The sequence below is a fragment of the Apodemus sylvaticus genome, chromosome 14 (assembly GCF_947179515.1).
Source record: "Apodemus sylvaticus chromosome 14, mApoSyl1.1, whole genome shotgun sequence".
NCBI classification, from domain to species: Eukaryota; Metazoa; Chordata; class Mammalia; order Rodentia; family Muridae; genus Apodemus; species Apodemus sylvaticus.
The window spans coordinates 38778095-38795164 of record NC_067485.1 but is presented as its reverse complement, the minus strand read 5'-3'; the positions used below and the strand labels follow the sequence as shown (position 1 = coordinate 38795164).

Below are 17070 nucleotides of genomic sequence, written 5' to 3'. Positions count from 1 at the left end.
ACATCCCGCATCATTTTATGCTTCATACATTACTATATGCTGATAACAAAAAAAACTGTTGTTTATGTTACAGGGTATAATACATATGAATTTGGAAAGTTTTTATTTATTGTATAAGACAATGGGAAAGCTGCACATTTAATATAAGGTGAAAATAGAATATGAATATAATTGAAAAATGAAAACTTTCATTTGGTTTGAATAATTTGAGGACTAGTAAGGTAGTTTGAAAGACAAGATTATGCAGGAAATTGCAAAAGATGTCCTTGAGCTCATTTTCTGTTAGTAATCTACTTCAAGCCATAGAGCCTACCGTTAAGAGTAGTTCATTTCTCCAATGAGACACTCTGGAGAAAGGACATTTTCATTTGTAAGTAGTTATGCATTATGTACTAACATCCAGTATTACATAGATATGAAAATACAGAAGAACAAAAATGATAGCAGACATGGTAGAGAGAAGTATTCCCACAAGACAAAAACTCACTGAAAAGATCTCAGCAAAGAGTGCTTGGCTTCCTACGCCATGTCAGGGAAAGAGGTCCCTATGATTCATAATTCTATACAGGCTACTGCCACTGATGCTGGATCATGACAGAACTAAAAGATTAGAGGTTAATGTTGAACATACATGACTATGGCATGGGAAAAAAGCTGAGACTGGAGGTCCTGCTATTCTGTGCTGTATTTCATGATACAGCACTCAACCTGATACTGGGGTCAAGTATCTTAAAGGACCTAATCTACTGACATAATTCACACAAAATGTGATCTTTGATCCAATGGCAATGTAACTATGATGTAAACAGTCAACTACTTTCTGGTTGTATTTAAATCCAGGCGTACTAGAGGAACTAATGTTTTCTCTAGACACTACAATGGCTAGATATGACAAGGGATGTATGTCCTGGGTTCTGTAACTGTAAATGGAAGGCTTTTACAGTTGTTTCACTAAATGGTTATATATAATGTGCACATTAAATTACTTTATTAATGCATTTTGCAACCATATATTACTTCTTCTTGTAGCCTAATATAAAGAGGTAATCTCCTTACACTGTTCCATAGATATCGGCAAATACTCTTAAAGATTAAATTATTGAAAATATGGTTCTTGTCTGATACTCAAATGTTAGGACACTGATAAAATACATATATCATGCCATTAAGGTTATGGATATATTACAGAGTTGATGTAACTGTAGAAGAAATTTAAAAACAAAGAAATTGAGGCATATCAGTTCTCCCTTTGTTTATATTTAATATAATTTCTACTTCAGCCATTGTCATGACATAGGCAATGGAATACACACACAACTAGGTCTGTGGCAACATTAATGACTCTGTTACAGATGCAATTCCCTGAGGGAGTACAGTCACGGGACTGTCCTTTGGGATTCTGGAATTCTGGATACTCTTCCTCCAGTTCCCAAGAAGTATGTGGCCTCAAGGTGGTGTCATGCAGTATATAGGAGGTGGAAAGTTAACTGAAAGCAAGCCTCAGCTGAAGAAACTATCCTCTTTGGGTACCCAAGCTGCAGTGAGACCTTTCAGAGATGCATCTGACTTTGACTCAGCAATGGTCCTCCTGTAAGTATTGCTTTTACTTATGTTCTCCTAGATAAGATTAAGAAATGCATTGTTTTACCAAGCTCAGTATGAATGGCCTGTGCTTCTAATGTCATTGGTAACCAATCTGGGAAGAATTGCCCTTTCTTGTTTGTCATGGCTTACCTGAAGTAAGGGAACATAGATCTGAGAAACTTTTTCTTAATTACTCTAAAATGCTATTGCACAGTAAACTCCTAGACCAGTAGTTTTTAAAAAGGAGTCTATCTTCTCCTTAGAAAACACAGTTTCTCAAGTTAAGTCTTGAGGTATTTTGGGATCTCTTAGTTGATATGAGTAAGAAAATGAAAGTGTTTCTGGTACCTAGTGAGTGGAAACCAGGAATGTTTCTGTGCAACCCCTATGCAAAGAACAGTTACAAATCAAGGTATAATTAAATATTAAAAATTGCAGAAATGGAGTTTTTATTAGAACATAAAAAGTCTACTAGTAATATTTTTCCAGGGTCAGTCACTTCTATAAGTTGCTAGATCTGAATGAGTCTAAAGAAATTTTCAAGGCAGGAGACTGACACAGTCAAGCCTAACATATGTGATTATTATACAGCTTTGACAATTCCATCCAATCAGAATACCAGTTCAAAAGAAAAAAAAATGCTAGGATTAAGTACTTGTCTCTAAAGACTTGATGATATTTTCAAGAATAATGAATTAGTAATAATGGTACAATATATTTTACAAAGCAGAAAACCAAACTCATCAATATCTAAAACTCACCTTGGTGAAATTTTTACAAATAGTAAATGTAATAGTAAACATAATAGTAAATATGTATGAGCATAGTTTAATAAGGAGATATATCATATATAAAATATTTTAAAATTATTGTGAATTTAGAAACTTTAATATATGTAATATGAGCTATTTAACCACATTATATCATTTTTAGCTAAAAATGTGAAAATTAACTTGTATGGTATAGAATTTTGGCATACCTATTTTTTAATATTTCAGTTTAGATGCTTTACTATTCATAATTCTTTACCAATTTCATACTTTTATATTGGACATTTCCAACTATTAAATAACTATTTATAACTATCTATTAAAAGTTATGTGGACAGTAGGGTCTTTTATTGGAAATATTTCAAGGTAATGTGGTTAAAGGCAGATAGACTTTATTTTCATAAATACAAATCCATTCAGCCTTTTGAGAATATAATTATTAGTATGTTACAAGTGTGTTTCAGTAAATATAATGAAAATAACATAACCAAATTTATGATGAAATCGTCAATGATTATTGCCACAAATTGAAAAGGCATGTGCTACTGCAAGCAGAAGAATAGTAGACACACTCAAAATCATAGGCAATCTGTGACAATGTGTCACTCTTTATATATAAGGCTAACAATTCCAAGCAGCACTGGAGCTAAGGACTCTATATTTGGCCCCTGCCACACAGATATACAGCGTGTAGGTGTGCAGGTGCGTAGGATAACAAAGTTCAAAGTCCACAATGCAGTCATTCTGACTCAATATACTGATTCTGGGACTATGGAAAATAGCAAACCTCAGTCCACCATCATTTTCATCAATATAATGGGATAATAAAGGCCGAGAATGCCAGGTGACTGCTGTAAGATTAGATTCAAGGGAGGTAATCTGAAGATATTTACAAAAGGACAAAGTTATGGGATTACAGTGGTAAGTTAGAAAATCCATACTATAACATTGTTTTCATGAAAGAACTGTTTCCATCTTCCATACCAGCAATCCAAGATTCATATGTTTATTTAGATCACATAGGAAAATGAATCAAATCAATGAACTGTGTTGTCCTTGTCATACCAGTGGCCAAAATGCTGCTATCTGGCACTGAATTATAAATGACAAACTGGTGAAAATTTTTACACTGAGCATCACCAGAAACCATCAAGACATTAGCCTATCTGGAGAGAAAAAGTAGTTCATCCTGTATCAGATTTAAGTTAACATAGAACATAATGCTTGGGAAAATACAGAAGCGTTCTTAGAAGTAATAGAAAGATGCAGGAAGTCTCCTATTTTTCTTGCAAATTATAAACCTATGCAGCTATAATTAACAAAACCGAAAACTAAGAAAAAGTTTTCCCTCCAAGCAGATCAAAAGGTATTAATTTGAATAAGATAGAGAGGACATCTTTTGCTTTCCTAGACACGGTGATTGTTGAGAGAGCCTCATAGGAAAATGCTTTACTACGGCTCCTCTTCTTTAACAGGGACAGTGCTCTTGCTGCTAGTGTCCAACTTGCTTCTGTGGGAGAACACAGCCTATGCTATGAGAGCTAGAAGGTTGAATGTCTACAACTACGCATCCTTTGGGGACACGTGGGATGAGGCAATCAAGTTATCCCAGAGCATGAATCACCGAATTTCAGAACTGTCCACTCACTTTGTAAGTGCCCTCACTCATCTCTAGAGTTCTTACAGTCTGTTTATCATGTCAACCAAGCTTAAAGGGGAAAAGCATCATGACTCGATTCCAACATAATATACTTTTATAAGGAAAACCTTAAGCTACTAAAATATGAAATGGAAGAATATCACACTTTGATGAAATTCTGAATGTATGCTAAGACTCTAATGACCATTTTCTCGATAATTTAAATTTTACTTTAATTGATTCTTGTAACATAAGAGTATAAGGCTTAGGAAATTCTTTGGTTTTCTATTCCTTTCTAGAGGAGACATAAATCCTTTGGTATCCCTCATTTAGGACACCATAAAAATCCAATAAAGAAAAACTGCTTCACAATGAATTTGGTGGATTGAGTAGAATTAAAGAGACTAAGAATAAATGAGGAAGTAAGAAAAATAAGCAAGTAACTATAACTACAGAAATCCCCAAATGCTAAGAACGGTCATTGAACTAATTTTAAGACATGAGCTTAGAATGGTAGATCTAGTTTAGTGCTGAAAGCAGACCCTCTACTCATGATGAAGGGTCATTTAAGGCAATATTCCATTTATTTTAGAATAGTATAATAGGCAACCATAGATAGGGTCTTCTGTATATCAAGTTAGTGTTTAAGAATGTGGCTCAAAGTTTATTATAAATATATATTTCTATCATACATTATATTCACTAGTTTTTCTATCACTTCATAATTCTCCCAGCAGCCCCTTCAATTTATCGCAAATTTTCCCATCAGTAGTTTTGATGACAATCTGCTGAGAAAGTACACTGACGTAACTGTAGAAATTAAATAATGACATATTGGCTAGTATTTACACAATTAATATTTTGTCTATTTTAAACTGACTCATTGTTTAATATTTCCTAATATAATGTACTCAGTAGTTTAGAAATCATTTTGCCCTGACACAAGAATATTGTGAATTTATGACTATCTTTGGTATAGGACAGCTGTGCAGATGCAGACGATTTGCAAAAGAAGCTCCATTCGAATGATGCCTGGTTAAGGAAGCATCAGTTTGGATCAAAAAGACATTTTTAAAAAATGAATAAAAATACACAAGAACTTTGGCAGGGGCACAAATACTAGTCAAATATTACCATATTACAACATTTATTTTTGCACTTCTGTAGGTTTTAGTGTCTCCTTGCCAAATAGTAACTTTTAGCAAAGATTAGAATAGCAAAGAGGGAAAGAGGTTGACAGATTAAGAAACTGGAGGAGTCAAAAATGAGACTACAATTAAAATATAAAGAAATAGATTAAGGTGTTACTTGTTTAATTCCTTATCATCCTTCTTAGTGTTATTTAACTTTATAATTTCATGTCTATCAAGTACATTAATGCCCATATCACTATTAAAATTACTTGATTTAGAAATGACAACTCATTGAGTACTTCATCATTTCAGAAAGTATTTTATGCCCAAGGCCGAGGATTTGAACAGAGGACCACCAGATGCCACACCTCGTCCCTTTCTATTCCAGCAAACAAGGAGCAAGCCCAAAAGATCCAAGTAAGTTCTCAGCAGTGGCTTATTACCAAAATGACAAAATCACTGCAGTGGCTTTATCATGCACTTATATTACTTACATTATACTGCAGCATTATAGTAGACAGCTATCATACTGGCAGAAAAATAAAAAAATCAATATGAAATTATAAAACAATCTTGTTGAAAAATAAACATAAAATCATTGCTATCTAACATTATAACAGATATATACATTCAGAAAACTAATTTTACCAATCTCTTGTCCACAAAATTGTACTTACTATTCTGTAAGTATGTCCTATAGAAGCCAAATTTGAACCCACAATTAAATATGTACTGGAGTGTATACAAATGAAGCACTAATGGAATTGTGTTTATCATATGCTACACTGGATCTTATCTTGGCAGAATTTAACATTATCAAACATTATATTATATATTCTTGACATTTATGTATCCTCTGGATCTACTTCTGCTTCTTGATATAAGTGCCCATTTCATTAAGATCTCTCTACCTTTACCTATGTCACTATTGGAAGCCTAGAAGTCATTTGAAGAAAGGAGTCCTGTGAAATGGGAGTATTATGTCCCACAAGATAAAAGTTGCCCCTGTTGTGATAAGGAGGTTATATATGATGTTATATATGATAGTTATGATCTCTCACTTAAGTTCTCTTATATAAAGCAACTTAAGTGATTTACCATGAACATTATCGCATATCCAAAATGTTCCCAGAGATATAATCAACTTTCTTGTTTCCCTTAATCTTATCAGCATCTTGCATATCTACATTCTCATTTATAATAATAATAACAAATAATAAATAATAATAATATAAAGTAAAAATGGAAGTTGAGGAAAACATGACAATTGTTCAGAGTTCACTAGGATTTTCACTAGAAAATTTATAAAACATTCTTCTGATATTTTGAATTTAATTGTGCAAAAATTCTATAATATGAGTTCAGTGGCCCTCAAACTTGTGCCATCAAAATAATGTTCTCAACATGTATATGAATGACCAAAGAAGGGCCTATTTGAGGTACTTGAGTGAAATCTCCCTATATTTAATACTATTGCACTTCCTTGATTCTAATGGAATTTTGCAATTGTGGTTGCTTAGCTGGAAGTACTGCTGGGGTTGACACACAGCCTATTGCAAGCCTGGGTCAACCCTCTGTACCATCTGTGGGCTGAAATGTGTGACAGACTTGGATCCACGCCACCTACCCTCTCCAAAGCCTTGGAGGTTAAGATCTTAAACAGAAATCTCCTGGATGCCATAAAGAAGATTGCCCTCAAGGTAAACCGCTTTCTGACTTTCTCTGTGTTTTTCACACTTGAATAGGGTAACCTGGGTATCTTAGTTTGGGTTTCATTGCTGTGATGAGACACTATGACCAAGGCAACTTTTATAAAGGAAAACATTTAACTAGGGCTGGCTTACAGTTTCAAAAATTCACTGTATTATCTTCACGATGAGAAGCATAGCCACATGCAGACAGATAGGCTGCTGGAGGAGACAAAAAGTCTACATCTTGATCTAATAGTACCAGGAAAGACTTCCTCTGTAGGTAGTCAGGAGGAAGGTCTCATTCTACATTGGACAGATTCTCAATCCTGCAGTGACATGCTTTTTCCAACAAAACCACACAAAAAAACAGGGCAGGGGGTAGTTAGTACTTTGATATAAGTTGATATCAAATTGATATCCTAATACTGCCATTCCCTGGGCCATGCATATTCAAACAACCACACTGGGTAATGGCAAATGAATCTTGAAACACATATACTTGCAGCAGCAACATCAACAAAATGTGTGAAGAAGGGTATATCCAATTAAGTCAATATCCTCTCTCTTAATATGAGCAACACCCAACCTTCTTGAAGCTGTTTTACTTCCCAGAGATCTCAAAAGTAAACACCTGCTTCACACAGTGATTTGGAAAGCGCTTGTCTGGAAAGAAAGACTAATGTATAACTATCCTAGAAGATATTATAGTTAAGATTGGACAATCTACTTTTTAATACACCAAATCCGATCTTCATTGGGTATAAATATTTGTTCAAATACACTTTATGGAGTACTTATTTTGGTTGAAAAGAGGATTAGTGTAGTGTCTAAATTTATAAAACATAAAAACAAGGCAGGGACAATCATGAAGTATAAAGTTCAATAGTTAATAGAATTTATGCTAGCCCTTCCATGTTCCGTGGTATCAAATTACTAATTGCTCGCCTGTCTGATTCTGTGCTGTATGAGACTTTTCCTATGGAAACACGGAACAAACAGGTCTATTCACCCCAGAAAGAAAACCCATGACAGACCAATGTAACAACTACAATGAAGTCCAATTTGGTGAAACAATGAACTTTTAGTGGATGCAGTTGATAGTTACTTGCAAGAGAAGGGGTGACTCAAAAGCAGCAGTGTTACAGAAAAATTACACCCCCAACTCCCAACCCAGGTGACAATCATAAAAGCTAAAACCTTAGATCTCACTGCACAATTTGCAGGCAGCTTGAGGGGTTGGAGAGAGCTTCTTCCTACAGTTCCTGGGGTCAGCATCTATATTACTAGCAATCATTTGACTTTATAGCTGACTATAAAGCTGGGAGGATCCTTGAGAATTCCCCAAGATTCTCTTTTCAAGACCTGAAACTGTGTTTATTTCTTCGAGTCTTTTGAACCTGTTCCTCTGTCTTTGGAGCAATGGTTGATTGGGAACAAATTATAGAACATGGCAGAAAAACAAACTTTAGTGGGCACCAATTTCATGCCACAAAATCTATCAGTTTGTCCCATTTCTAATTTTAAATGGCCAATATATTTTAAGTACTATGTTTCTGGTAATTGAAAATCCTTGGGTTTGACTGAAAGTTTACAATATCAACTTCTCACAGAATTGAATTTAATATGTAGAAGCAACAGGATTTTAATCTGTCATCGATAATTAATACTTAACTATTATTTTGATGATTAGGGTAATTTTGAAATCAAGGAAAATGCGAACTATGCTGCCTGGTCTGAATTGGGATTCTTGCAGTCACCTGATAGAGACACTAGATACTTTGCTTTTCATAACCTGTTTCACTGCCTAAAAAGGGACTCAAATTATGTGGAAATGTATCTGAAGCTTCTGAAGTGCCGACTGATCCAAAGCAACTGCTAAGAACACATAATATCCTTCTGCCCTAGTGATGGTTTATACAACATGCACTTGTATAAAGTATCTGAGTATAACGGCTCTGTTCTTAAAAGTAAGAAATAAAAAAAAAATCTGAACAAACTTTCTCAAGATATCCTTTGTTGATTTAATAAAAAGTCCACTAAAAACATTGATGAGTTATTTTCAATAATGCACAGATATCAGAAGTTACCCCGTCAAATGATGTCCTTTCCAACACAACTTTAGAATCACAAAATGTTACATGAGTGATATTGTTAGAAGCAATGGATGATATTGCTATGAATCAGTCCATCCATAGTCTATAAACATGGTGCTCTTGAGCCATATTATGAAAGACTGCCACTCTCTGCTTCCTGACATTTGTGGCATACCCACAGACAATAGAATCAAAGTGCAAAGTTTGTAAGCACTGTAAATTTTTCAAAACAACTGAAACATAAGGCTATCACCATGAAATGTCTCCTCTGAGTTCTTGTCTGTTTTTTTAACCTTCTTAGACATAAAGCAAATGGTCTACAGACTCTTGGTCTAAACAGTGCTCTTAGTTTCAACTTTATCTTATTAATTAGTTGTATACCTGCATCTCTGATGCTTCAAGTCACAAGGTTAGATAAGCTAGTATGATCAGTTCCTACAATGTTTCTTCTACTTCCTTTTCCCAGTTTTCTTCTTTTACTTTTCATGCTTTGGAACCTTTCTAGCTCAGAACTTTAGATAGTGTGCTTGTCTGGCAGTCTTATGACACATACCATGCACGGACTTTTCAAGGATTCCTAGACAATGGGAGCTAGTCCATCCAACCTTCACATCTGTCAATCTCTATTACCTCTTGGACAGAAGGAAACTGCCAACCAACTCTGGCATCTTCTAGCCTTCTTTCTTTAAACAGGAGGAAAATATATTGAAATCCAATCAAAATTTATATGTGAGACATTTTCTGTTAATACTATGAAATGCTACTCTGCTTCCAGAGTAGATTTCTCCCATAAATTTGTGCATATATTTAAAACAGAGCATAGTATTTAAAGAGGTAGAAATTTGCAAGTGAAAAACTTTCATTGTGTAAAATATGTCCATTCAAAGTACAAATTTAAAAATTTAGGTGGCCTTTGAAGGGTAAATAGTTAAAGCCTTCTACCATTTAATGGCATTTAACTGAATTCTCAACAAACTGTGGAGAGCTATAGGCATTGTATAAGAGCTGATAAGTAATAGTTTAAAAACACACACACATCAGTACATATACGAATATATTAGTGGGCCTTATCTTTATAATGAGAATAAGGTAGACTGAAGACTGAGAGATCTAGGAACTTGAGATCAAATGAGTCAGTGAACGGGTAAATTATGAAAAAAAGGAGAAAAGGATAAGGTAAGCTAAGATTTTATTTAAAAAAAATCCAACATGTGTATTTTTTTAGATTTCTTTTGATTATATATTTAATTAAAATATTATTACATTATTTCCGCATTTCCTTTTCTCCTTCCAGCTGCTCCAAGGTCTCCAAATACTTCCATGTATACTATATGCATTCTTTTTTTCTAATAATTATTTTTATACACTCCATATATTATTCCCCACCCTGGCAACCCATGTCCACCCTTTGACTGGTCCACATTTCATACCTCCTCCCCTCCCCCGGTTTCCATGGGGATAACTCTATCCCCACCCTACCTGACCTCCTGGAGACCTCCAGTCTCTTGAGGGTTAGGTGCATCATCTCTGAATGAACACAGACTCAGCAATCCTCTATTGTATGTGTGCTAGGGGCCTCATATCAGGTGGTATATGTATTCTTACAGATTCAATAATATTATAATAAGGAAGACTTCTCTCAACAAAGAAAACAGATACGCTGGTAAATCATGCCAAGCCTTTAAAGAAAATTTAGTGATAATTCTCTTAAATATGTGATAAACATATATGTAGAAAACATAACCAAACTCCATGTATGAAGATATATAACCCTGATACCAAAAATGGACAAAGCAACACCAAACAACAAAACAAGAAAGCAAATTATCTTTTAGGTATAGACATATATCAGGTATATGTATACACACACACATACACACACACACACACACACACACAAATATTTTCAATAAGATTCTTGTAATTCTAATTTACTAACTTAGCAAACAGATCATTTACTATTGCTAAGATATTGACACTTAAAGATTCAAGACTATTCAAAGACTTATAAATCAAGAAAGTACTATAGTGGGTAAAGAGACTAAAGTATCTAATCCACATGATCATCACAGTGAACACAGAAATACCTCCTACATATTTCAACATTCCTTTTTGATGAAATAGAGGATAAATAAGACAATCCAAATGTCAAAATGTAGTGCATGAGGGGAGAAAGCAGTTCCTCTGATATCTAAAATGAAATGATGATCTACTTGTTCAACTCTTATTCAATGAAATACTCAAAGTCATAGAGAAAAAGGGGAGAAGAAAAAATAAAAATCATGACAAAGGGAACTTACTTAAATTGTAGAAAATGTAATTCTATAATTTAACAACTAAAATGGCTTCATAAACACCCTCACTCTTACATCTGACCTTGAAAAGGTAGTTTGATGCAATGTCAACATGGGGGAAAGGACAGAGACTCTCTATACACCAGTAATTTACTTCCCTAGAAATTAATCTGAAAATAATTAACACACACTACCGTCAACAACTAGAATAAACCTAACGAATAAACCTGAGATCTAAGAATAAACCTAACAAAGTTGGCACAAACTTTTACATTTAAAAGCTATAAAACCATGAACACATATATTGAAGAAGAACTTGTAAGATTGGAAAAAATTCTGTGTTTGGAGATTGTTTATATCATGAAAATAGTTATTTTAACCAAAATAGTGTAAGGATTCTATATAATCTTTATTAAAATATCAATGCCATTTACAAAACTAGAAAATATCATGCTGAAATATCTATGTAAAAATAAAAGACACTATGGAAAAACTATTATAAGAAAAAATAAGACACAATTAACCTGAGAAGATGGATTGCTGCTACCCCTTGCTCAGAAGTGTTTCAATTTCATGTAGCCCCATGGTCAACTATGGAGACAACAACATATTTGGTTGTAGTCCACTTGAAAAATATCCCTCAACAATACATGTAAGAATTTGAAGTATTATCTCTCTACTAGCTTCAATCTACTGTCTTCAATTCATGAAGATATTTGATCCACTTTAAAGTCAGTTTTGTACATAGTGAATGAATCAGTCAGCAGACAAAACAACTAGCCTAAAACTGGGAAGAAATTTTTGTAAACCATATTTCTAAGAAAGAGTGTTTATATCTAAAAGATAAAAACAATTCCCAAACTAAAAGAGTAAAAATGAATTACCCAATCAATACGTGGTCAAATGAATTGAGCAAATACTTATCGATAGGATAAATGCAGATAACTAAGTTATTTTTAAACTTCAAGCATTATTACACAAGAGAAAAATAAATAAAAACTGATTTAATAGTCACTAATAGTTGGTGAAAACACAAACTGATACAGCTACTTTAGAAATTACTATAGAATATCTCTAAAATATTAAACTAGAAGTACCACAGGGCCTAGTCATACCACTCATGTAAATACTCCAAAAGACTTGTAAGACAGCACACCACACTTTCATGTTATTGTTGTACTGTTCACAATATACAAGGCACACACACACACACACACACACACAAATAGCCTAAACCTGTGGCTCTCAAACTTATTAATGCTTCAAACCTTTAATATAGTTCCTTATGTTGCAGTGACCCTCAACTCTAAAACTATTTTTTGCTACTTCATAATTGTAATTTTATTACTGCATGAGTGGTAATCTAAATATCTTTATGCAGAAAATCTGAAATGCAAGGTTACAACCCAAAGATTAAGGACCACTGGAGTAAATGTTCATCAACAAAAAATAGTTAAATGATGAAATGATACATATATATATTATATATATCTAATATGTGTATGTGTGTATACATATATGAAACTATATAAAGCTATAAAGAAGGATGGAATTGAAATTAGGTCCCTTACAGAGAAATCTATGGAAGTCAATAATATGTTAATGGATATGCAATTGTGATGATAAGCCAGTTTCAGAAAGGAAGAATTAGTCATTTGTCTTCTTATGAAAAGCCCAGGTAAATATAGTTGTAAGACAAAGGAAGAAGAGGAACAACGAAACACAAGGATGAGCCCTTAAAGAGTTGGGAGAAAGGGAAAAGAGGAGGTAAAAAGGTAAAGTAAAAACAGTATTACATTTTCTCTCAATTACAGGATGTAGATTTTACTCCCTCTTTGTCTGTGTGCTTCTGTCTCTGTCTCCCCTCCCCCTGTGTGTGGGCATGTGTGCATGTGCATGCACATGTATGTGCACATGTGGGTGTTTGAGTGTGTGTGTGTGTGTGTATTTGTCTGTGTGTATGTGTGTGTGTTATGAAAACACAAATGTGATGATTGGGAATAGGAGTGGATTCAGGGAGATATGGGAGACAGGAAAAAAGGAAGGTAATATTGGGAAAAGGACAAACAAGTTATGGTGACATATGCAACAAAATCTTACATAACGAAAACCAAGCTTATTATCCAAATTTAAAGGAAGAAAAATATAGTAGTCAATATCTAAGAACACAATGGAAATTAAAGTGCACGGGTAAAATAATATCAGTTGAAACAGCATGCACAAGACTTGTATAAACTTAATCCAGACAAAGTGCCAGTGTTAAGAGAAGTGGGAAGTGGGCAGAGAGTTTCATCCCTAGCTAGGAATCTATTGTTAACTGCTGCGAGTCAATTTTCTTTAAGGGTGCAGCTCTTGATAGATTGATCATGGTCTGGTAGAAGATCATACACCAAAGAGTATATAACACAGCAAAACTTGGTTTGACTCACTAGAATGAAATGAGAGGACACAAAGCTGGATGTGTATGAAAGTGTGGGTGTGAGGCTGAAAGAAGTTTGGGGAATCAATGAATGTGATCAAAACACATCCTATGACATTCTCAAAGAACTAATTTAAAAGGAGAAAAGGGGCATTCTGTTTAATTATTACTTTTGTAAAATGTAAAAAAGGGTCATTATTATTATCTGATAAAATAGACCTCCAAAAATTATTATAGATAAAGAAGGCAAAAAGACATTATTAACTTCACTATCAGTTACTGTTCTATTTCTGTGAAGAGACAATGTCCAATGCAACTCATAAAAGAAAGCATTTAATTAGGGGCTTGCTTATACCTTCAGAATGTCAGTGAATTATCATGGTGATGGGGTCATGGTGGGAGAATGGTGGTTATTCATGGTGCTAGAGCAGGAGCTGTGAGTTACATTCTAATCTGTATGTAGGCAGTGAGTCAGAAAAAAACAGAGCCAGAGAAAGAGGTAGGCAGAAAGAGCTAGAGAGAATGTGTGTGTGTGTGTGTGTGTGTGTGTGTGTGTGTGTGTGTATGAGAAAGAGAGAAAGAGAGAGCGAGAGAGAGAGAGAGAGAGAGAGAGAGAGAGAGAGAGGATGGCAGGAGAGAGAGAGAGAGACAGAGACAGACTTTGCCAGGTATGGACTTTTAAAACATCAAAGCCCACGTTCAGTAACATTCTTCTTCCTACAAGCCATGATTTCTTTTTTTTTTTTATTCGATATAATTTTTTATTTACATTTCAAATGATTTCCCCTTTTCTAGCCCCCCACTCCCCGAAAGTCCCATAAGCCCTTTTCTCTTCCCCTGTCCCCCCACCCACCCCTTCCCACTTCCCCGTTCTGGTTTTGCCGAATACTGCTTCATTGAGTCTTTCCAGAACCAACCCATGATTTCTAATCCTTCTCACATAGTGGTTACTCCCTGGGTACTAAGCATCCATTATTCTGTGCTACATAAAAACTTATACTGGTGGCAGGATTTGGTATTTGCAGACAGGATGGACGCCCAGATGAAGTATTATTGAATGGCCTTTCCTTCAGTCTCTCCTCCATTGTTGCTATTGCCAAAAGGCACTTGCTGACAAGAACCTGGTATGGCTGTTGTTGGGAGATTCTACCATCACCTGACCAAGGCTGGCAGTCAACCATCAGGCTGGGAGCTGTCATAAGGACTGGAGGAGTGAAGAGAATTGCAACAATCAATCAAAGGAAGAACAATGTTGGTTGGCCAGACAGCCCAGGGCTCCCAAGGACTAGACCACCAACCAAGAAGTATACAGAGAGGGATACATGGCTCCAGATACATATGTAGCAAAGGATGACCTTCTCTGACATCAGTGTGAGGGGAGGCCCTTGGTCCTACGGAGGTTTGATGCCCTAGTGTAAGGGGATAGTGGAGCAGTAGGGCTGGAGTGGGTGGGCATTGGGGGAACACCCTCTTAGAGGCTAAGGGGAGGGGAGAGAGGGCAGATGGGATGGGAGGAGTTGTGGAGTTGTGAACCAGGAAGGGAGATATCACTTAGATGTAAATGAATACAATGATTAATAAAAAATTTAACTAAAAAAAAGAAAGAACAAAAAAAAAAACCCTCACACTGGTGACAGAAGCAAAAGTTGGTAAAAATAGAAGTTATCTAGGTCAGTAACAAATTCTGATTAATGGACATTCTTCTTAAAGCATCGCTAATGGTCTGGGTATTCCCTTCCACAAGATTCTGAGAGTTCCGTAGACATGAGATATGTGGCTGTTGATGGTACAAAGTAAACATTCCAAGTACAGAACTCCTGGTTAGAGGGCTGCAATTCTTCCAAACCCAGAAATGTTCTATTCCAATAATTTCCCCTTTAAACCAACCTCCTCTGCACCAAATTTCATAGCAAAGCATACTAATGGAATTTGAAACACAATTTAACACATACCTAATAATAGGAAGTGATTTCATCAAACCAGTCTTTCTAATTTATAGGTCATCTGTGCAAAACAGAGAAATTTCAAAATTAAATGAATTCTTACTTCCAAAGATCCTAAAAGATATCTATAGAATATTTCACCCAAATGTTAAAGAAAATACATTCCACTAAGCAGCATATGAAATTTCTTTAAGATAGAATACATACTTGATCACAGGGCAAATCTTAACAAATACAGAATGTTTTTAAAAAATACCATATATGTTATTGCACCATTATCTAATACTTCTTAAAATCTAGTACTGTCACTTTGCTAGATAATTAATTCCTAACTATATTATAAATCAGATCCTTGTATCCACATAAAAAACTAGGTGTGGCTATGTGTGCCTACAACCTCACAAATGCAGAAAGTGGAGGCAGGCTGACCACTGGGGCTTCATGGTTACCAGATTCACCAAGAGACCTTTTCATTAGGGAGTAAGGCAAGAGAGTGATAGCACAGGGCAGCCGGCATCCTCCTCTGATTTCTGCATGTGCATGCAAAGACGTGGATGTGTGTAAAACACACACACACACACACACATTCAATCAATCAAAGTGAAGGAAACTCTGCTAACAGTGGATGTACTGCTGGGACACAGGAAGTATCCTAGAATTGGAAAACATTGTCTGAGGGTATAAAATGTCTGTTGAACACAATGTATTTGGAGGAAATGAAAGTCTATGTAGGTGAACATTGTTCATGCAACTCTGAGTCCTTTCAACAGACAAATTTGACTGATAAAGTGCTATTGCCAACAGAGACAATTTGAGGTCAATCATAGAGAGCCAGCAGAGTGGCAGGATGAAGTAGATAAATTCAGTTCTTGGTCCACATCTACCTTTTGTCAGGCCAGGCTCTTTAAACTGTCCCAACTAGACAGATCCTTGGCACTGCACAATTACCCTATAAAGCTAATGTCTAATGAGAACTGCTAGTATGTTGCCAAAGCCCAGAAACATAATTGCTTCTTTCTATCTATCTTGTTGTAACCAAAATTGCTTTTTGATTGGAAAAAGTGATGAAACAATTTCATACTTTGTTGGAAATTGCTAACTTTTGTTAATTTTTCCCTTGATAATGAGTATCAATACTGAGTTACATGTTCTTCGAGTAGGCCTTCTGAGTTCCTGTATACCATCTATAGGAATTTGAATGTGCAATTTAAATGCTTGCTACACAACACTAACATCTAGTGTTTTGCAGACTGTAGAAATAGCCTGGAAGAACAGATAGTGATTACTAATTTGAAAAAAAAGGTTCTAGACACAGAGGGAAAGCATAAACTGAAAAGGCATAAGGTTAATGAAATATGCCTGTGCCTACTTTGAGGTTTCTTATGTGTTACAACAAGTAAAGTCTCTGTGGATCTCAACATTACACAAGATATTGCCACTAGTGATGTGTCAGAAATAAAAGGCAAGAGACTTTCTGAAGACACCATATGCTGTCTCTGCAGTA

The 17070-nt window shown here is 35.1% G+C and overlaps 1 protein-coding gene across 1 annotated transcript; it reads left to right on the top strand.

Annotated features, from left to right (window-relative positions):
* Positions 1-1556: 1556 nt before the first annotated feature.
* On the top strand, positions 1557-8696 carry LOC127664411 (prolactin-4A1). The gene is made up of 5 exons (XM_052156373.1): positions 1557-1590; positions 3830-4005; positions 5439-5543; positions 6647-6826; positions 8508-8696. Exons 1-5 carry the CDS (start codon positions 1557-1559, stop codon positions 8694-8696), a joined length of 684 nt encoding a protein of 227 aa, XP_052012333.1.
* The last annotated feature ends 8374 nt before the right edge of the window (positions 8697-17070 follow it).